Consider the following 21,811-nt stretch of genomic DNA (forward strand, 5'->3'; position numbering starts at 1 on the left):
ACAATTTGAAAATAAGAAACCTTTATTCTTTTAAAGGGTATTTCACTGTGTTTATTACAACCGGCAGATCCTGAGACTATGGCATCTAAAAGCAGAATTATACAGAAATATGTTTGAAATGTGTTTTCATAAACATAGTTATTGCAAACCAGGGATATAGTAACATAAATAAGTTCAATAGCCTGTTTTGAACAGTGTAACACAATGTATGCTCTTACACCAGAGAAAAGCTCATTTTACCTTAAAGGTGGATGCAAAATGTCAATCTTCACAGTCATACAGTTTTCACAGGTAGGAGCATCCATCTACCAGGTACACGAGCTTAAATAAAAATCAGTCATCCCTCACTCTCATGCCATTCCAAATCCATATGATGTTTTTTCTTCGGTGGAACAAAAAGGAGATGTTTAACTGAATGTTCATGCCGTTTTTTTTTCTATACAATTAAAGTGAATGGGGACAAACACAGTTGCTGCATATATAAAAGAGGCCAGCTATTACGAGCTGTGCCGGTAAACCTCACTTCCCTGACCTTAGAACATTTTTTGGGGCTGTTAGTTTTAAAATCCTTGTTAGCTAGCCTTTCTCCCATGCCGGTTAATGCTAGTTCGAATCCCACTTGTAGTGGTGCAAGTAGGACCAGTTACATTGGTGCCGTGACCCAGATGAGAGTGAGATTTCGGCGGGTGGTAAAAATTGGTGCCGTGACCCATATGAGAGCGAGATTTAGGTGGGTATTAAAAATTGGTGCCATGACCCATATGAGAGTGAGATTTCGGCGGGTGGTAAAAATGGGTGCCGTGACCCAGATGAGAGCGAGATTTAGGTGGGTATTAAAAATTGGTGCCGTGACCCAGATGAGAGTGAGATTTAGGCGGGTGGTAAAAATTGGTGCCGTGACCCATATGAGAGTGAGATTTAGGTGGGTATTAAAAATTGGTGCCGTGACCCATATGAGAGTGAGATTTAGGTGGGTATTAAAAATTGGTGCCGTGACCCATATGAGAGTGAGATTTCGGCGGGTGGTAAAAATTGGTGCCGTGACCCGGACGAGAGTGAGATTTCGGCGGGTGGTAAAAATTGGTGCCGTGACCCATATGAGAGTGAGATTTAGGCGGGTGGTAAAAATTGGTGCCGTGACCCAGATGAGAGTGAGATTTAGGCGGGTGGTAAAAATTTGTGCCGTGACCCAGATGAGAGTGAGATTTAGGCGGGTGGTAGACCTCACTCCTCTATGTTGTTTCGTGTTACTTATGTCAAACCTGGCATGACACATTTAATTCTGAGTCAAAAATGATATTTATTCGCTACTAAGTAGGGGGAAAATAGCTTACATTTTGCATCTTTTCCATCATATGGTGTTTTTTAAATTGTTTTTGGAACTTATAGACCCATTCACTTTCAACAGTTCCATTTGTGTTCCATGGAAGAAAGAAAGTCATGCATTTGGAACATGATGGGGAGTAAATGATGACAGAATATTCATTTTAGGGTGAACTAACTCCTTTAAAGAATTGTGCTTTGGACAACAAACCTGTCCATTTTAATGTTCCTTTCCCAGTCTAGTATTGTCAAGTCACCTGCTTAAACAGGTACTATATATGGCCGCTCACCTGTAGTATGTCTTTGTACGTGAGTTTTTCCTTAAGTCTTAATTGTTTGCATTATGACTTTAGAAATCGCCTGACCTGTGGGACTCCTTGACTTGCCACAGCTACAGATCTGCGATGGTGCGCACTGACTGCAGCGGTCTCTGTGATTCCATGTAACGAACTGTCAGTGTCCTGTGAATCCTCACTGTTTTGGGACTTGGTGCTGTCTTGTGAATCGGGCTTGTGCCGCGTGGCCCGACACTGTTCCGCTTTTAGTTCCAGGTAGGAGCGTGAAAAAGTGTGAAATATGGATGTGACTGGGAATGCCATGAGCAGGATTCCACTCAGGATGCTGCTGAGTGCCACCACCTGGCCAGGAATGCTGCGTGGAACCATGTCGCCGTATCCAACTGTGGTCATGGAAATGACGGCCCACCAGTAGCTCCCAGGGATACTGGTAAACTCCTGCTTGGCGCCCAACTCGCTCTCGGCCAGAAAGACCAGAGGGGAGAACAGTGCCATGGCGACGCACAGGAACAGCAGCAGCAGTCCGAACTCTCGAGTGCATCTGCGTACGGTCAACCCCAGCGTCTGCAACCCCAAAGAGTGACGCGCTAAACGCATCACGTAGAAGATCCGCAGCGCTCGAAGAACTCGCAGGACCAGTCCCACTTTCTCCAGGTAGTTGTTTCCTGAGCCGGTCGGACGGTCGCCCACAGACAGGGAGTCCACTATCAAAGTGATGTAATAGGGCAGGATGGCCACCACGTCGATGATGTTGAGGGGTGTGCGCAAGAACACGCACTTGCTCTGTGTCTGGATGAAACGGAGCAGGAACTCCAGGGAGAACCAGCCCACACACACCGTTTCCAGCACAAAGATGTTGAAGCACCTCTGGGAGCACTCACCCTGATAGAGGAAACACAGGTTAGTTGAATTTCTCAAGTCATTTAGAGTCTTCGTTTGATGGTTGTTATGTCTCAATATATTGGATAAATATTATACTAGATAAATACATCCTAGTTTTCCTTCCATCACAGTATATTTGAAGGTGAAGTATTCTTCACCTAATCTTGCAATTGCGACTTTATATCTTGCAATTCTGACTTTATATCTTGCAATTCTGACTTTATATCACACAATTCTGACTTTATATTCCACAATTCTGACTTTATATCACACAATTCTGACTTTATATCACACAATTCTAACTTTATATCTTGCAATTCTGACTTTACATCTCGCAATTCGTATAAATAGTCAAGATGTAAACTCGCAATTGTGAGAAAAAAAGTCAGAATTGTGAGACAAAAAGTCGCAATTACCTTTTTTATTTTTCATTCTGTGACGGAAACAAGCTTCCATAGATATGTACATTCCTACTGGGACTTTTTTAAAATACAAAAACGACAAACACATGCAAAACTCAAAAAATTGGAACAAATGAAAAAAAAAATGGAAGCCTATAGGAATGGGTGCAAAATCTTGTCCAATCAGGCCAAAAACAAATTGACAAACGAGATTTATGTTCTAAAAAGCTGTTTTATGCCAGCGACCCTGTGTTAGTGTGGAAAGGCCTGAAAGAAATTCCAAACTACAAGACATTGTCCCCCAATTACGTAGGGAATCAACAACTGGCCGACAGCCTGAATGATTATTGCAGATTTGAAAATCCCAGTCTCTCATCACTTCACACCAACTCTGATGGTCTATTTGCACATCCATCAACACCTCCAGCAACCCCTCCACCTCCTGCATTTCAGATCAGTGAAGAGAATGTGCATTGGGTCTTCAGGAAACAGAAGACCCAGACAGTGTATCCCCAGCAGCCGGTCTGAAAATCTGTGCTGTCCAGCTGGACTTCATCTTCTCTCAGATCTTCAACAGATCACTGGAGCTGTGCGACATCCCTTCCTACTTCAAACACTCCACCATCATCCCCATCCCCCCAAATAACGGGACTTAATGATTACAATCCTGTCAATCTCATGGTCATAAAGTCATTTAAAAGACTGGTGCTGGCCCACCTAAAGGACATCACAGGACCTTTGTTGGACCCCTGCAGTTTGCTCATCGGCCATATCGGTCAGTGGATGATGCAGTCAACATAGGACTGCATTATATCCCGCAACATCTGGACAAACAAGGGATGCTGTTTGTGGACCTCAGCTCGGCCTTCAACACTATCATCTCAGACTAAGGCCCTGTTTACAACCTTCATTAAGATGCGTTTTGGTTGATCGGTACACAAGTGGACACATCCCAGTTTACATCTGGTATTTTAATCTGTTTCTTTTGTCCACTTTCAACCACTTCTATCCTGATTTCTTTGAGGGAAGTTTTTTCCAGTTCTTTTGATCTAATGGACAAAATAAGCTTTTGCAATTTACATATTTAGTTTCTTCTCAGACAGCCGCAAGACCATGGCGAATGCGGTGAGTAAACATCGAGAATGAGAAAACATCATCCTTGGTATGTTTTTAGTCTTCAAACCAAACTTGGGTCTTTAGTCGCCAAAGTTTAAATCCAGTCAGGCTAGCGCACTTCGCATAATGATTACACGTTAGGTCAATAGGCGGAGAGTCTTTAGTGGCTGTTCGAACGCATTCAACCACATGAGCGTTTGCACTAAGAAAGCAATCCATTCAATCAAATCCGATCAACCAAAACGCATCTTAGTCCAGCTCTCTGTTCCTACAGGAGCTCTGTTTGTCAGTGGATCATCAGCTTTCTGACAGATAGGCAACAGCTAGTGAGACGAGGGAAATTCACATCCGACACCTGCACAATCAGTTATGGTGCCTCGCAGGGATGTGTGCTTTCCCCACTGCTCTTCCCCCTGTACACGAACAAAACAGCTGGCAATCTGGTGCAGTCATTACAACCTGGAGCTCAACATGCTCAAAACAGTGGAGATGATTGTGGCCTCCACCCCAGCATTACCCCACTCACCATCATGAAGAGCCATTTAGGTTGCTGGGCTCTATACCATCTCTCAGGACCTGAAGTGGGACAATCATATTTGCTGTATTGCAAAAAAGGCCCAGCTGACCTCTGCACTTCCATAGCTGTCTGGTTTGGTCGGTTACATAACGACTTTCGCTAGATAAGACCCTTATTCATCGTTTGGAAGCGTTTAAAGCCATTTGAAGCTGCACTGAAACTCTCATTTGGACCTTGAACCGTTTGGACCCCATTGAAGTCCATTATATGGAGCGGAATCCTGGAATGTGTTCATCAAAAACCTTAATTTCTTTTCGACTGAAGAAAGAATGACATGGACATCTTGGATGACATGGGGGTGAGTACATTTTCAGAAAAAAGTTAGAAATGCATATGCCACATGTGGGACCAACCCTTTCCTATTTAATAACTTATTCATATGTTATGACTGACACGTATACTGCAAACTGGTGAGTATATCAAACTGACATTTCTGCTTAATGGGCATGTCAAGAATTACTCAGTAGACCTCAAAGTCATACATGAGCTGTTTGACGCATGATGCTGTTTCTGAGGGAACAGACTTGTACAATTCTGCAGGCCATGTTTAATTACAAATTACTCTAAGGAAAAAAAAAACGCACCCACTCTGAAGCCCTGATTGAAATGTATTAATGAGCTTCATCCAGACAAATATGTTTTCCCGTCACAGATCAGGCAGGCAGTTAGAAAACTATTTCTAATTTATAAAAGGTTTCATTTTTCCTTACTAGCCCAGCATGATCCCCAGCTTCCTCTGAAACAATCAGGCTTTGCATGGAGTTAATGAACTGCATTAATATTTAAAGGTATAATTAAATGTGATTATTGCCTGATAATGAAAAGAGTTGATGAAGAAGATGTTTTAGTTGTTATTCGTGGAGTTTATCTTAAGGTAAAATAAATAGTTTAAATTTGCCATATTTACTCCCCCAATATTACATTTTCTCGGGAACACAAAATGAGATTTTTAGCAGAACGTCCATGTTGCTTGTTTCCATAAAATGAAAGTGAATAATTGGATATTTCAAGTACTAAAATTGACCAAAAAAATGAAAGCATGATGAAAGTGGTCCATCTGACTATATTTCAAGTCTTCTAAGGCCCTATGATGGCTTTGAGTGGCGATCAGACTGAAATTTGAGTAAAAAAACAAATCCTAAAAAAAAAGTCAAAGAAAGTTTGGAGGGCCAAGGGGGTTGGTTAAAATAAATTATGACAATATTTATTTTGTGGGCAAACTATAGATAAACTATAGATAGAACAATAAGTAAAAATATGCGAGCAAAAACTTTAAAAAACATTAATACAATTTCACATATGGAATTGAGGTTACTCTCCTTAACAGGCAGAGAAAGCAATACTCGGTACACAATACACAATGGCACATCTGATTGATCATATATATATGAATGTCATTTTGAGTAGAAAATGAACTCCAAATGTCACAAAATGGCAAGTTACAAATCCTAACAACAAAAGCAATGATGAAACATTGTAAATACAGCTGGAAAAGGTAAAAAATCAAGGCACAGTGCATTATGGGAACACCAGGATCAGAAAAGTTAAGTAATTTTACTTAATTTTTAATTCTACATGCACTATAATTTACTTTGTTTTTTAAATTCTCGCCTGAACTAACTTTTTCATGTAGAAATTACAGTTTTTTTTTCCTAGAATTTACTTCACCACAAAATCATTTTTTATCAGTGGCAAGGCATGGGTTTACTGTCCATAATATGTGCGTGTATATAGGGGAATGTTCTCATATAAACAGAAGTGCTTCTCCAGGCACATTTGGCACGTAATTTGGAAACAGAAATCTGTAATTCATTGTTTATATGTGTTTCATATATTTTCCATTTGTATTCACAGGCTATGAAATTAATTTTACATTGTGTTTTGTGCAAAGAGTTTAGTTTGTTCCTGTAGTGTTAAATGAAATATGTGTGTGTGTGGCCTAGATAACCCTACATTATGGGGATAAATTGTCCGCACAAAGATGGATATATCCGAAATCCTTGTCCTTGTGGGTACTTTTTTTCCCATGAGGAAAACATAAAAATGCGGAAAGTTTTCTCTGATCTGTAGAGGGATAGGGATACAGTATAAAATCATTACGTGCATGGAAAGTCCACATAAAACATTTTTTGGTCGGGAAGTTCGGTCTGGACTCGATCCATTATGATCGGTTCAGAAATTGCCGGGCCAATCAAATTGCCAGGGTGATGAACAGATGATATGTAGTTACGTCATCACGTTATCAAAGAGTGCTTGGGTTGAACTGGTTTCCCTCAAAGTTCACTGCAGCTGGAGAATTGAGATATATAGATTCGCTATCAAGTCTGTTGTAAAATAAATCGACAGCGCATTCATTTTAAAAGGCGAACAAAGAAATGCATTCATCATTGTTGATCGGAAAGATGTGTTTGGTGCTGTTTGATGTGGTTGCGTAACTGTTCTCAGGATGAAATGACTTCTGTCCATCATCACCTTTTTATTTCCTTCTAAATCGGGCAGCAATTCGGCAATCATCTTTGACTTTCTCTCCTTCTCTCAGTCAGGGTCAAATGTTTCCAGTGCTCTCCTGTCTGAGAGTGTGTGAGCACGTCTGAGTGCTTCAGCTGGATTTTGGTGCTCCAATCCAACAGTACATAATTGGCCTTCCCTATAGTTGCTGACAGCTTTGTTATCTGATGAGTGACGGGAGTAAATTTGTCATTTAGGTTTAATGATAATCTCAATATTTTTTCATTTTCACCTTACCTTACTTGTGTCATTCTGTCAATATTCATTTAAAATCGTATGAGATCAAAATGTTTTGTGAGACCTGTCCCCCTTTCTCCCACTGGACCCTCTAGCTCTTTCCCAGCAGCTGCTAGACATCATAACTCAAGGTCAAGTACTCTGTTCGATGCTAAATAGACTGACAACTTTAATATCGCCCTCTTCTCTTTGTCAGAGCTTGCTCAGGATCTCAGAGGGGCATTTGAGCTGATGGATGGGACCAGTTGACTGTTGTATAAAGGTGTGTGTGAGTGCAAAATCGTTATTTTTATCAATAACTGTTTCAGTCTTAAAGGGATAGTTCACTTTGAAATACATTTTTGATATGTTTTAGCTTACCTCAAGGGCATCCAAGATGTATGCGTCTTTGTTTCCTCAGTATTTTCAATTTTTACACTTTTCGGTCAAACCGTTGTTGATATTCAGTCATATAATGCAAAGAGCATGCACAGAGAAGTCCAAATTAAACATGATTTAATGACTTGTAAATGTACACATTGACGGCCTAAGACACGAAACGAGTGGTTTGTGTGAGAAAACGAACAGTATTGTTTTTACTTCGTGTAACCACAGCCCTTGAGGTAAGCTAAAACAAATCAAAAATTAATTTCAAAGTGAACTATCCCTTTAAAGTCTCACTGTAGTGAATAATTGTATCCCTTAAAACTCACTTTGAACACCTAAATGACATATTTAAATGTTTTCTTTTCCTGTGAAAAAATGTCTCTATGCCTTAAAATAGCTTGAATGTAACTCTACACTCTTGCTTCATTTAGCATATGCGGATTCATGAATATGCAAATTAGCCCATCCTCCACTCACCAGCTCACAGATTCACTCGGCCAACTTACTGAGGTAAACGCTGCACAACGGTATTTCTCTTTACAATGTCGGCCGGACACATAACAGTATGATGATTAATTCAATTAATATGATTAGCCTCTTCTTGACTATTTTATCAAACAGCTAATGATGTGTTGCTAACGTTACACGAACCATGTTCCTGTTCGCCATGTCAGTCAGACAGCTGTCTTCTAACAATCATCACAGACGCTTTGACTATTAATTTCGAACGTCAGTGGAGAAAGGCAATATCGTAATATATATCATAAACCAGCTATATTGTAAAATGTACCCGATTGTTCATATCAATAGAAACATATAGCCTAAGATTATCAACTGGCTTCTCTTGAGGCTTTTTAATGACATGCTAGCCCACTGGCATGTTGATGTGATTCGAGTTCATGTAATTCAGATTCATGTAGTTCAGAGTTCATGTAATTTCCAATGAAAAGTGTATTAAATGTTACATGCGTTTAAATAAATGTGTAATTGCATATTTAAACATACAGTTAAACACCACAGTTTAAATTATAGTCAAGTACTTTAATGCTATTCAACACTGAAATAAGTGCACTTCTTTAAAGCATGACAACATGATTTAAAATGCATCTTAAAGTAAAACTTGACATTACAAAATGCACTATTTCAAAGTGTACGTCAGTGTTAAAAATATTGTCATGAAAGTATACTTTTCTTTAAGTGCCCTTTTATTTCATTAATATTATATTATCTGCAAATACAGTATAAAAAAACCCTTTTAAGATGTGAAGTACACTGTGCACTTCTGTTTGACAAGGGCCACAGCATCTGTGAAATAATCATTTATCGTCGTCTTCTGTGCGAGAAAAGCAACTCGCAGAACTCATCAAGTGTTTTCTCTTTTCAGTCTGTCTCCGAGCTGCTCAACTAATTCTCTAATTGAGGCATTTTAGTGCATCACAAACTCATTATAGATAACAGCAGGTTTCCTCAGAGGCCACTGATAATGTGTCTAGTGTGATAATGTAATTGTTTGCTGTTGTATAATGTATGAATTGAGAGTTAGGTCAGGCTTTGAGTTGAGTTTGTACACTTATTGTGACAGTAATGTAGCACTTGAGGCTATAGTATTAGACGCCACACAAATGGACAGTTCCTAGGGCTGCTCTCCTTTGACATGATTTCAAAGTGCACTTTTATCCAAAAGGATAGGTTTTTATTTTTAAGATTTGAATTACACTAAGTGCACATTCAACACAATTAAAGGCACACTATGCAGTTTACATTTTTCTCAAACAGTGACCCCTAGAGTCACCGTGGAGTACTTGTATTTAACGTTACTGTTGTAAATACCACTCACAAAAAGCCGTCGGTTTTCGGTTCCTTGACTTTCCATGATTCACGTCTGAAATGCGTGCTATTGTCTTCCATAAAGGCTGCTTCATATGTTGTTGATGTATGTGACGTCGTGCCGTAAAGCAATTTAGATATGGATAAAATGCTACCACAAGGATAGCATATCAGATATCTTTGACTTTGTGGGGATATTTTTTGGTCCTAATGAGAAAATCAGCTTATATTGTGATTTTTTTTTTTTAATTTATTTATTTATTTATTTATTTTTTTGAAGGTATAGACCATTTTGCAAGATGTAAACAACACTGGTACAGAAGCACTTCCTATTTCGGTTTTTTAACACTACATAAAAGCTGGGATAAAATACAACCAACAGAACATGTACAACTGAATCAAAAAGTTAAACAAACATCTTTAAGATTTTTTCTTTCCATGTGAAATAAAGAAAACAGTTACAAACTGAAACAGGACCAGTGTTGTTTACATCTTACAAAATGGTCTACAAAAATGGAACATAGAAACCCAAAGTGTGTGCATGTGTTTCCTGGTAAATCCTATACATTATGGGGACAAAAATGTCCTCACAAAGATGGCAATCTCAGAAATCCTTGTCCTTGTGTGGACATTTTTTCCATGAGGAAAACAACATATAAATCATATATAGTTTGCACAGTATAAAAATCATTATGTCTATATTGAAAGTCCCCTAAAACATGAAAACATGGTCACTGTATATGGATGTGTTCACATGGAAATTCATTTGTCGGTTTCAGTGTGTGTGTGTGTGTAAGCGGAGGGTTAAGGAGCCGAATTCATTGCTGGCAGTGATTGATTGTCTCTTTGAAGATAAAGAGCTCCCTGGATTCCTCCTGCTGTTCTTCAGTGTGGCCCTTTGATTGTGGAAGACACCTCTCTCTCTCTCTCTCTCTGTCTCTCTCTCTCTCTCTCTCTCTCTCTCTCTCTCTCTCTCCGCTTCAATTTCCATCGTCTTTATTGATGTCATTCGGAGGTCTGTGCTCCAGTACACAAACACTCATAACTTGGAATGATTTAGAAGTGCTAGGACAAGCCCTGGGAATATGATTAGGAATATGATTATTATTATTATATATATATATATGATTATTATCGTTTTTGAGTTTTTCCTTAAACTCTTATTACATCTAATGTCAATATTATCACTAATAGTCAAGGCATTTCAGATAATAGGCTCGTACAACTGGGGATATTACACGTCTTGGCTTGATTAGCACATTATAAAAGAGTGTATTTGAGATAATATATGACTAATTCTGTTCTACTGTTAAATTTTTAATGAGTTTAATGAGTTCACATTTACATATAATCAGGCTGCTGTCCGAGGGGAGGGCTCCACCCATTGTTGGGGTAGTGGAGGGATGCAGCAAACTGTCGTGGGACAGAGGTAATTCTGCTGTATGTATACCTCCTGTCACGCTAATTGAGTTGATTAACTGAGTGTGCTCCTCCTGTGCTAATAAGGATGATTATCTGAGCATGATCCTCCCGAACTTTGTTAATAAAGCGTCATTTAATATTAAAGCTGCTTAGGAAAATAAGCTCCTTGGGATACAGACCAAAAAGCAAAGATAAAAAACTTTGGATGAATGTGTGCTGGGAAGAGATTTTGGAATATAATAGCATACTATATATAAAAGCAACAGAAGTCTCCATCACGATATAAGCTCTAAAGTCCTAATGTGGCATTGCATGCTACTTGCATGCTGCAAGAAAAACTAAGAACCACAAGCTGAGTGAAAAATGGATGAAGTGGGAGAATCAAATACTGTAAATGTATTTAATACGCTCATACAAATTCTAGTACTACTATTGATACTGTAAAAAAGTTTGTTGTGTGTTGGATTTAGACGAAATTTCAAAAGTGTCACAGTTTACACTAATACACAAAACTTCCAACACATTCTCATCCTATTTCGTCTAAATCCAACGCATAGCATCCTTTAGCGTCATTATGAGGCGCATAGAGCTTTGTTCGGTTATGGTAGGTTCAGGTTTAGTGGTAGGTTTATGGTTACACCACTAGGAGGCGCCTTCTGGCCCATATATATCTGCGTCTCATATTGACGCTAAAGGGTGCCATGTGCTTTGGATGTAGACGAAATGTCAAAAGCGTCAGTATATGAATCCTTGGGATGAGAACGGGCTGGAACTGTATATAGTTTGAGGACAAACTATACAAACTGGATTTTGTCCCAGAAAGCTTATGAAATTTGACAAAACCTCCCTATTCTGGGACATTCTAAACTATTAAATGTTTTATAAATAAAGAAATGCTGTTGTTTAGCACTCTAAAATTTCGTTTAGGGTCTCGGCTAGTCCCTGAAAGTGACAAAAAAACTCTCATTGGAGATGTCTTCAATTGCTAAACTGATTCGTAAATAAAGAAAACACTGTTGTTTAAAAGTCTGAAATGTTAGTGTTTTAGGGGTTGATTTGGTCAATAGTAATTAATTAACTTTAAACAATAGAAGTCTCAGAGATGTCCTCAGGAATACAATGAAACAAAGTTGTGTGAATGAGTGTTGGTGTGTGTGAGTGACTGAGTAAGCACATGTGTGCTAGTGATAGAGGAACAGCTGCCAGGCTTTTACAATAGTTCTGTGGTATATATGGCTAATTTGGTATTCATGAGATCGGGCCCTGGACTTGAGATGCTGTCCCCCAGGCTGTCATGAATGTTTCTGTCAAAAAAAAAAAAAAATCCTCCTACAGTACACAGTTTAGCTACTGAGACTCACTCTCACACACACACAGCTTACACAAACATCATATCTGAATTGTTTACAGAGAAAATGATTCACATCATCAATTGCAGAGATGAAGGAGAACTCAGTTTTTGTCAAAGGCCAAACTGATGGTTGGTTTTATGCCCAGAGGTGTTTTAAGTGACTATACTCTCTCAAATATCATTAACTTTGGACTTTATTAAAAAAAAGTTTTCTGCAGTTTTGCTCCTGTTCATGCAAGTCTGCATCAAACTTTGATTTTGTATAATTATCTTCAGTTTAACGTTTAAAAGGATAGTTCACCCATTAATGAACATCCAGGCATCATGCCATCCCAAATCCATTTGGTTTTCTTTCTTGCATAGAACAATAAATTAGACATTTTAAAGAATATACTGGTTATTCATTTTCCAAGCAATTAATCAGTATTGGAGCTTTCAACCATAAAAAAGTGTAATAAAAGCCATTTTAATATATAATCTGTCTTTATGGCAGATTAATTAACTTCTGTTTAGACTTTTCACCATCCAAAAACCAGTCAAAACTCATTCAAACTTCTAGGAAGACTCCTGAAACTAACCATGTGTGACTAAAAGACAGAAACTATAAGTGAGGGGGCATATCTGTTTTGCACCGTCTATGTTAATGTAACCCACACTTTTGGATATTCAAAATTTCATTCCTTAGCCACACACACACACACACACACACACACACAAACGTACTGTCAGACCGTTGATACTGCCTGGTAATTAGGTAATTACATAGCAGAACAATCTTTTTCACAATCCTTTTTTAAAAGTCTTGTTTCATAGTAAAAAAAACAAACATGTCATTTAAGAAGAAAAAATGAATAAGACCCCACACTGACCCCAATTTAGACATTTAAAAGGTATAGCCAGAATTTAAAATTCTTTCATCATTTACTCACCCTCATGCCGTCCCAGATGCAAATGACTTTTTTCTGATGAAGATTTTTTGAAATAATAATCCATCTTTTTGAGTCCATATAGTGCATGGGACCTCCTAATTTGATGCTTTAAAAAACACACACACCTCCACTCAACTGTCGAATGCAATATATATATATATGAAGAGTTCAGATGCAAAAGCTTCTAAGTGCCATTTGAAATTTTCTTCTAGAATGATCATTTTTATCAAGCTTGTATATTTAAGTTCAGTAATTTCACTTAAATGGCAATTCATATGTAATCTTCATTGTCATTTAAGTGCAATTACTGAATTTAAATTTATAAGCTTGATAAAAATGATCATTTTAGAAGAAAATTTCAAATGGCACTTAGAGGCTTTTGCATCTGAACTCTTCATATATATATATATATATATATATATATATACACACATACACACAACGCATTCTCATCCCAAGGCGTCATACTGACACTTTTGCCAATGTGTAGACATCCAACACACATGGCACCCTTTAGTGTCAATATAACACGCTTCAGTTATGGGTAGTGTTAGGGTTAGACCACTAGGAGGCGTGTTCTGGCACATATATATCTGCGTCTCATATTGACGCAAAAGGGTGCCATGTGCATTGTATACGCATTGGCAAAAGTGTCAGTATATGATGAGAATGGCTCACATATATATATGCACACATAGTAGCTATAATTTAGCTTTAGAAGACATTGTTTCGCAAACCAGGGACGTATAAATTAGTCATGTTCACTTTGTATGTTTTTTGAAGCCTTAACTTTGAGGGATCTATTTACTTGCATTATATAGACCCTTTTACTGTTTGTACACAATGATGACATGGCTATGTATGCGCGCATATTGGCAACGGAAGTATGACGAGAATCAGCAGTGTGTCAAGCTACGCGAGCGGAAGCAACACAGACAGAGAAAGTTATTTCAAAAAGTTAAAGGATTAGTTCACTTTTGAAAACTTTTGCTGATAATTTACTCACCCCCATGTCATCCAAGATGTCCATGTCTTTCTTTCCTCAGTCGAAAAGAAATTTAGGTTTTTGATGAAAACATTCCAGGATTTTTCTCCATATAATGGACTTCAATGGGAACCGGATGGTTCAAGGTCCAAAAGACAGTTAATAACAGTTTCAGATGCAGCTTCAAATGTCTTTAAACGACACCAGACGATGAATAAGGGTCTTATCATGCGAAACGATCGGTTATTTCAAAACTTATTCCAAAAATGTAACTTTTCTAAGGACAAATGCTAGCCTTGCTCTATTCTGTGAGGCGCGTTTGCAACGTCACGTATTACGTAATTACGTTCAAAAGGTCACGGGCGACGTAGCCGAAAGTACAGAGTCAGTGTTTACAACAGTTGAACACATAGGTTGAACGTGAAAACTAGCTCAAACACCGTTTTAAAAAAAAGGAATTAAAAAGAAAAACAACTATGTCGGACGATTTTGATTCTGTACTTCCGCCTACGTCGCCCGTGACCTTTTGAACGTAATCACGTATTACGTGACATTACAAACGCGCCTCAGTGAATAGAGCAAGGCTAGCATTTGTCCTTAGAAAAGTTACATTTTTGGAATAAGTTTTGAAATAACTGATCGTTTCGCATGATAAGACCCTTATTCATCGTCTGGTGTCGTTTAAAGACATTTGAAGCTGCATCTGAAACTGTTATTAACTGTCTTTTCGACCTTGAACCATCCGGTTCCCATTGAAGTCCATTATATGGAGAAAAATCCTGGAATGTTTTCATCAAAAACCTTCATTTCTTTTCGACTGAGGAAAGAAAGACGTGGACATCTTGGATGACATGGGGGTGAGTAAATTATCAGCAAAAGTTTTTTCAAAAGTGAACTAATCCTTTAACTTTATCAAATGTTATCCGGCTACCAGATCCGTGTACTATAGTGGAGTGGACAGAAGACGTTAGCAGATGGCCAAATATACAGTGGCGAGTTGAGAAACCGAGTCGAGTCGTGAGCAAATGATGAAAGAATTTGTAGGTTGAGTATCCCTTTAAGCCACCCTTAAAAAAAAAAAAATCTATACAGTATGTGTTCCCTGAAAATATTTTTAAGGATGTTTAGATAACTGGAAAACTAGACTGACTCACACAAGCCCCAGTCTGGATCATGTAAGTGTCCACTCACCCTCTCCTCCTCCTCCCGCATGTCAGGCATGGTGCTGACACACAGCGTAACAGCCGTGATGGCCACAAACACCACCGAGAGGCAGGCAAAGATCTTCCCGGGAATCCCAGAGTGAGGGTTCTCCACCATGTCTCGGAGGCTGTGCATGCACCCCGCCAAACGCCCCTCCTCTGGGACCCCGGCACCCGGCGCCTCCTCATACGACTGGGGTGAGGTCAGCTCCACCTCTTCCTCCTCCTGTCGGATTCTCTGCCGCTGCTCCTCCTGCCGAAGACGCAGTTTTCTCAAGCAACACCACTCCAGACTGGCCTCCTCCACACCCCAGTACAGCAGCTCCTCCTGAAAGGACAGCGCGCACATCTCCCGCAGAAGGCGGAGTTTCCCGGCCGCCAGGAACGTGACGATGGAGCGGAAGGCGCTGGGGCTTCGGTCGAAGAAGAACTCATTGCAGTGCGCGTCGTAGTCGTCACACAGGTCGAGGATTTCCTCCGCATTGCTGCAGCTACGTAACTTCCCCAGGCGCGTCAGTGGGAACTCCTCAAGAGTGGACCATGGGATGCGATAACGGATGCCGCCCACATTGATGATGGCAGTGCGGTCAGCTAAAACACCCTCGTCGGCTCCAGCCCCTCGATCCCGGCGAACCTCGTCCTCCTTGCGCTGAATTTGCACGCGTTTGTAGAACACACCCTTTTTGCTGCTGATTTCATGGGGGTTCTCCAAAGTTTTAAAGTGGAAGGAGGTAAACTGATGATCAGTGCTGCCTGCTAGGAAAGCCACCTCTTGGTACATCTCTGCCGCGTGGCTGTGCAGGTCGTACACTCCACGAACACACAGTCTACCAGGTCACGGTGGGCATCATGCCGGAGCTTTGAGAGATAAAAGAGGCAGATATTAATAATGAAGACGTCCCAAGGGTCCGAGCACAACGGGCACAACACAAAAAGATTCTTTGGTCAAGATATATCCAAAACACACCGGGAAAAAAAGCACTTTTTCTTCGTTAGCTGCATCCAGATATCCCTATTAATTGTCTGCGAATATCCACCAGATGATGCAAAACAAGCTACAGATTGGACATTGGTTTTTAAATTCCCACCCATGGACAGTCGGAGTGACGGAAAGGAAGAAAATGCATTATGGGTATTTTTGGTTTTCTCTTTGTCATGTAGCACAGATTTAAAATAAATAAATGTGTTTCTACTGCCATCCAAGCTTTGATAACTCTTTCAGTATTTCAGTTATTTAAATGTTTTCCCTGAATGTCTGAGTTAGAAACATTTGCGTTGTAGGCCTACTGCACAGCATTTTCACCCCTTGTCCCACGTGTCGCATATTGAGGAAATGTCCCGCATTTTCATCAGTCTATTGGTTTTTAATTATCATATTAAGAAAACGTGCATGCGTTCCTTTGCCTTTTTAAGAAAGCATTTTATTTATTATTTTGCAGCGTAGGTTTTCACGTATATTTAACAGCGTGCAGCTACAACAGCCATTTTTTTATATCTTATCCAATGGTTGAAAAGAAAGGAGTAAACACGGTCCCTAGTAGGTTATACTAAAAATACTCAGGTTTTCAAGCATCACAATATATATTCATACTAATATATTCGTCGTCTTGTCTCCAAATACATCACATTTTCCTGACTAATTTTGCTTTTTTTTTTTCAAACAGTAGTGAATATAGATTCTTCCATCAGTCCCATGGCTTTGGAAGTCGTAATTGCTCACGAGTCTCGGGATGCAGTAAATTCACGTCACAACACAAGTTGAATCCCAAAGCAGAGGAATTAATTATGATGTTTTCTTTTCTATTCATGGGTAAGTTCCTAAATGAGCCATGTTCTCTACACAATGGCAGGGTAAGGTCCAATGCGCTCAAATGAACATTGGGTATAATTAGTGCAACTGCAGTAAGAGATTTATGAAACAGACCTTCTCACGCCAGAGGATTCAATCTGTAATTCTGGGGGAAAGCCATCGGTCTCACAAAGGCTAGTTAAATTAAAGCATGATTTATATTTATAAGGAATCTCAGACTGTTGTCTCCCTCGTTATATTTATTAAGACGTCAGAAATGAATAATGAAAGGTGGTGCTATCATAGTGAATATTACGGCAGCAGGCAGAATTTTAAAGCTCGCTTTATTTCAAGCCCAATTTTAAATGTTATAAATGAAATCTCCTCTAAGTTATGATATAAGAAGCAATTAAAGAAACTTCCGAACATCGTACATGACACAGCTTCTGTCTCATCTGGGCTGTAATTTTATTTTTCAACATGTTGCCTGAGCACAGAGGCCTCTGTCAATCCAAATGAATCAGTGTCTAACTGAGACATGCCATGTGTTACCGCTCAATCCATGACTCAATAAATGACCCAGCATTTCCTGCATGAAGCTCATACTGTGAATGAGCTCAAACTGCACATAATGTGCCAGTTGAAGTAGGCACCGAGGCATTTAGAAAAATGCAAACGAGGCCAGTGTTGCCAACTTAGCGCCTTTTCAGACCCCTTTAGCGACATTTTTTTCAAAAAGCGACTACCGACAAATTTAGCGACTTTTGGACAAACCTAGTAACCTCCAAATGTTGCCATACTCTCAACTCTCAACATACTCTAACTCTCTCAATTCAGATAATGTTCCACATAGGCCTATAAAAAAATGTAATAATTCACTATATTATAGGCCTAGTTAAAGTTACTCGTTCTCACTGTAAAAATTAATGCTTTATCTAATCAAAACAATTGTGGCAAAAGATTACAAGCAATATTATTAATTAAATTTAACAAATTAGATTTGAGTAATAATCAATTAAAAGTTAACCATTTTAAAAGAGTAAAGAGAAAATGTAACAATTACAGTAAATAAGTAAAAATGTGTAACACAGAACAGATAACGGGATGTCTTTTCAACGGTCATTAATTGTTAAGCAGCTTTGCCATCACAGCAATAAAATATAAAATGCATTTTAAAATGTATTACAATTTACAAAGTATTAACATTTTGCAATGTTACTGTTTTTACTGTCTTTTTCGATCAACCTAATGTAGTGAGAGACTTAAAAAAAAACATTTAAAACATCTTACAAACCCTGAATGTTTTTTACAGATCTATTGTAATGTACAATATAAAAACATGCACAAGAGGAGTGAAAACATAAAACATTTAGATGAAAATCCCTAAAGGCAAAGAGTGTAAGAGGGAGTTCAGACTGAGACAGTGTGGGCAGAGCTGTATGTCTGCTAGTTCTTTCTTTCTTTTCTTTCCCTTTCCAGTCTATTTCTTTACTCCTGTGGGTCTGTATTGAAGTAAGAAGGAGGTTTTGAAGCTGGTCTGTGTGAACGATGGTTAAAGACCTTGGAGGCCCCCCACTCCCCCCCCCCCCCCCAATTATATACAATCCCGGAAATCGAGCGAGTAAGAGCCTGTTTCCAAGCCGGGATAAAATACAACCAACAGAACATGTAAAACTGAATCAAAAAGTTAAACAAACATCTTTAAGATGTTTTCTTTACATGTGAAATAAAGAAAACAATTACAAACTGAAACAGGAAGTGCTTCTGGACCAGTGTTGTTTACATCTAGCAAAATGGGAGACTTATGCAAATATTAAGTAACCACTAGATAACTGTATAGCCCTAGAAATAGATTAATTTTAATTTTCTTTTGTAAAAGCTGCTCAACAGAGGCCCCTGATCAGGTAGGCCCCTAGACTGCAGCCTTTGGGTTAATCTGCCCCTTGGAGACGGTCATCACAATTAGCAATCGGCACAGATCCATTCTAAGATGCCTGTAACATTGTGAACTACTTGATCAAGGTCCCCGTATGTTAAAGCACAGCCACACAAACTCTCCAGCAGCACAGACAGACAGCTGAGGTCCTATGGGGTGGTGCGAGATGAAAAGGAACGGCCTGTATGAGTGATGGTGCTGATGATGAGTATTGCGGTGCTGCATGTGCTGTGTGTGTGTCTCCCGTGGAAGATGAAATTCAATAGTGCTGATGGGGAGATTTCTGCTATGGCACTTTGAGGTACAGACAGTTTAAGGCACTCATGAATCAATATGAGGGATTTGTGCTTGTTCTTAATAGGTGACGACGTTATTCACGCCGCTGCGCTGTAAAACGAATGAAAAGACAATAAGTGGATTGCTTTTTTGTCAGTTTTATGTCTCCTCGAGTGAAGGGTTATGCTGCTAGCTATAGGCAACCCTTAAAGTTTATGATAAAACCGCAAGTCCTCTCATTCAACAAAACATAAAACATAACACAAAAACATATTATTCATTTAAAAAATAAAAATAATATTAAGAATTTTAATATGATGCTTTTATACAAACTATGTTGATTTATTTATTTATTTTATCAGTTAATTACCTGGGAATGGAACCTAAGACCAAAGTGTTTCTAGAGACAGGAGCTGGATATATATAACATAGCTTGGAAAATAAATGAAGAAGAAAAGATGTGCACATCATACTTAGAGTCAATTCAGACACTAAAAATGTATTAATTTAAATGACTCTCTGCTGGATAACTGTGACAGGTCTGTTTCATTTCTAATTAAGGGGTCATTTCTCTCAGCAGTGTAGTAATACATACAAAACTGTCAGATCCTCAGTATTAAAAACACATTTATGAATGAATTTAAGTTCGACAGAAAACCAAGAGACTGTCAAGAAGTTTTAAGTGACAAGAAAAAGTAAGTATAGTCTTCTTATTATCTTTCAATACTTTAATACACACTTATGCATGTCACAGGTTAACTATTTTAAATTATTTTCAAACAGACATTATTAAAATACTGTTAATAGCCATTGTACCAAATGTACTTTAACTCATTAGTTAGATAGTAATGTGTCACCAACTCAACCAAATGATAAATAAAACCTATATCCAAAGAATTTATACTATCCATTCCAATTTCCACCAAAATAAACATGTTAATTAGCCTATGTCACTTCAATAATAGGTCATGACGTGCCTATCACCTCTCTTCAAACACACATCGCAATGCATTCCAGTTGTCCACAACCATCTAAGTTTTCTTTTTTCTAACTTGTATTTGCTTAGTCATTTATAATATAGGCTAACAGTGATATTTATGAATAAATAGGCCTATATGAACATTTAAGTTTCATGGCAACCCTTAAATGTACAAATTTGGAAAGCATTACAATCATATTAAAATATTATATTATATAAAAATTATCTAATCATTTTGTTTTGCAACAGCTGATATGAAATGGATTCATCAATGAGCTGGTAAAATGAAGCCATGTTTTTATTAAATATAGCTTAAATTTAATATAAATTCTCAGTTATGTAACTTTATAGTTTGACATCGTGATTTGCCTGAAATCACAAACTCCTCTATTCCGTGTAATAATATCATCTACAGAGAAAAAGAGGAGTGTAATACTAAATACTAATGAAACGCAGTAGATATGAATTATAGATTTTGTATTCAAACCAAGCGATTTCCAAACATAGCGGTTTGGAAGTCAGAAGAGCACCGCGCAAGCTTTGGATATTTGCAGTGCTTTATTGACCTGATATTGCGATAACGCACGCAGAAACAAACATACAAGAGCCGGAGACTTATTGCAAACAAATACAAACTCGAAAAAAATACAAAATGAACAGTCGACTTACCCGTTTTAAGCCCATTGATTTTTCGCTGCCCAGCTCATTTTCAGCTTGGACGTGTAAGTTGTGATGCGATGCATTTGCACATTTAGGCTACTTTTATTCCTTCATCCGTATTGCTGGATGATTTGGTTCCAGCATCAGACTGACTCCAGCTCATAGCTCCTTCACAACTGCTAAAGTTGTTCCTCAGTCTTCGTGTCAGAACACTGGATCTGTTAATGGGTGTTACTGCTGCTCTCACGCGCACACTCGAGTCCCCATCTCAACCCGAGTCTGCTTGCTTAGTAATAACAGAGCACTACCATGCAGAAATACGTTAAAACACTCTCTCTCCCTCTCTAATTTTACTAATTAAGTTATCCCCATTATAACCCAGCTCATTTGCGCGTGAACGTGGACGGGATGTAGAGGAGCTCTTTCCATTTATCAAAACGTTAGCCTAGATATTTAACTTTTTGTCATTCGTTTTGCATTAGACACACATCGTGTCTCATTGGTGTAGCAGTTCTCATGGGCGTGTGTTAATTCATCAATAAATAGAAGCATAATCATAGGCTATTAATATACATTTTATGAATAATAACAAAATTATAATCTAGATAATATTGAAATACAGGGTGTTAAACATTACCTGTACATTTTACAGTAATACAGCAGTGTTACCAGCCAGTTACTGTATTTAAACGCCGATTTGTAAAATGTTGGAAGAGCAAAAATATTTAAGTTGCAAAAATATATTTGAA

The 21,811-nt window shown here is 38.5% G+C and overlaps 1 protein-coding gene across 1 annotated transcript; it reads right to left on the reverse strand.

Annotated features, from left to right (window-relative positions):
* On the reverse strand, window positions 1–21,540 carry kcng2 (potassium voltage-gated channel, subfamily G, member 2). The gene is made up of 3 exons (XM_039681178.2): window positions 21,072–21,540; window positions 15,412–16,280; window positions 1–2,501 (listed from the first exon to the last, which is right to left on the reverse strand). Exons 2-3 carry the CDS (start codon window positions 16,201–16,203, stop codon window positions 1,665–1,667), a joined length of 1,629 nt encoding a protein of 542 aa, XP_039537112.1. The 5' UTR covers window positions 16,204–16,280; window positions 21,072–21,540; the 3' UTR covers window positions 1–1,664.
* Between the last annotated feature and the right edge of the window lie 271 nt (window positions 21,541–21,811).

This window comes from Pimephales promelas, chromosome 18 (assembly GCF_988280905.1).
Source record: "Pimephales promelas chromosome 18, fPimPro1.hap1.1, whole genome shotgun sequence".
In the NCBI taxonomy this organism is placed as follows: domain Eukaryota; kingdom Metazoa; phylum Chordata; class Actinopteri; order Cypriniformes; family Leuciscidae; genus Pimephales; species Pimephales promelas.

Bases quoted from the DNA above. Each gene is read 5' to 3' on its own strand.
- kcng2 (XM_039681178.2), bottom strand. From the start codon at position 16,203: ATGTACCAAGAGGTGGCTTTCCTAGCAGGCAGCACTGATCATCAGTTT. The intron at 2,502-15,411 runs GTGAGTGGACAC...TTCCTCTATCAG, and splicing joins TGCGGGAGGAGGAGGAGAGG to GGTGAGTGCTCCCAGAGGTG.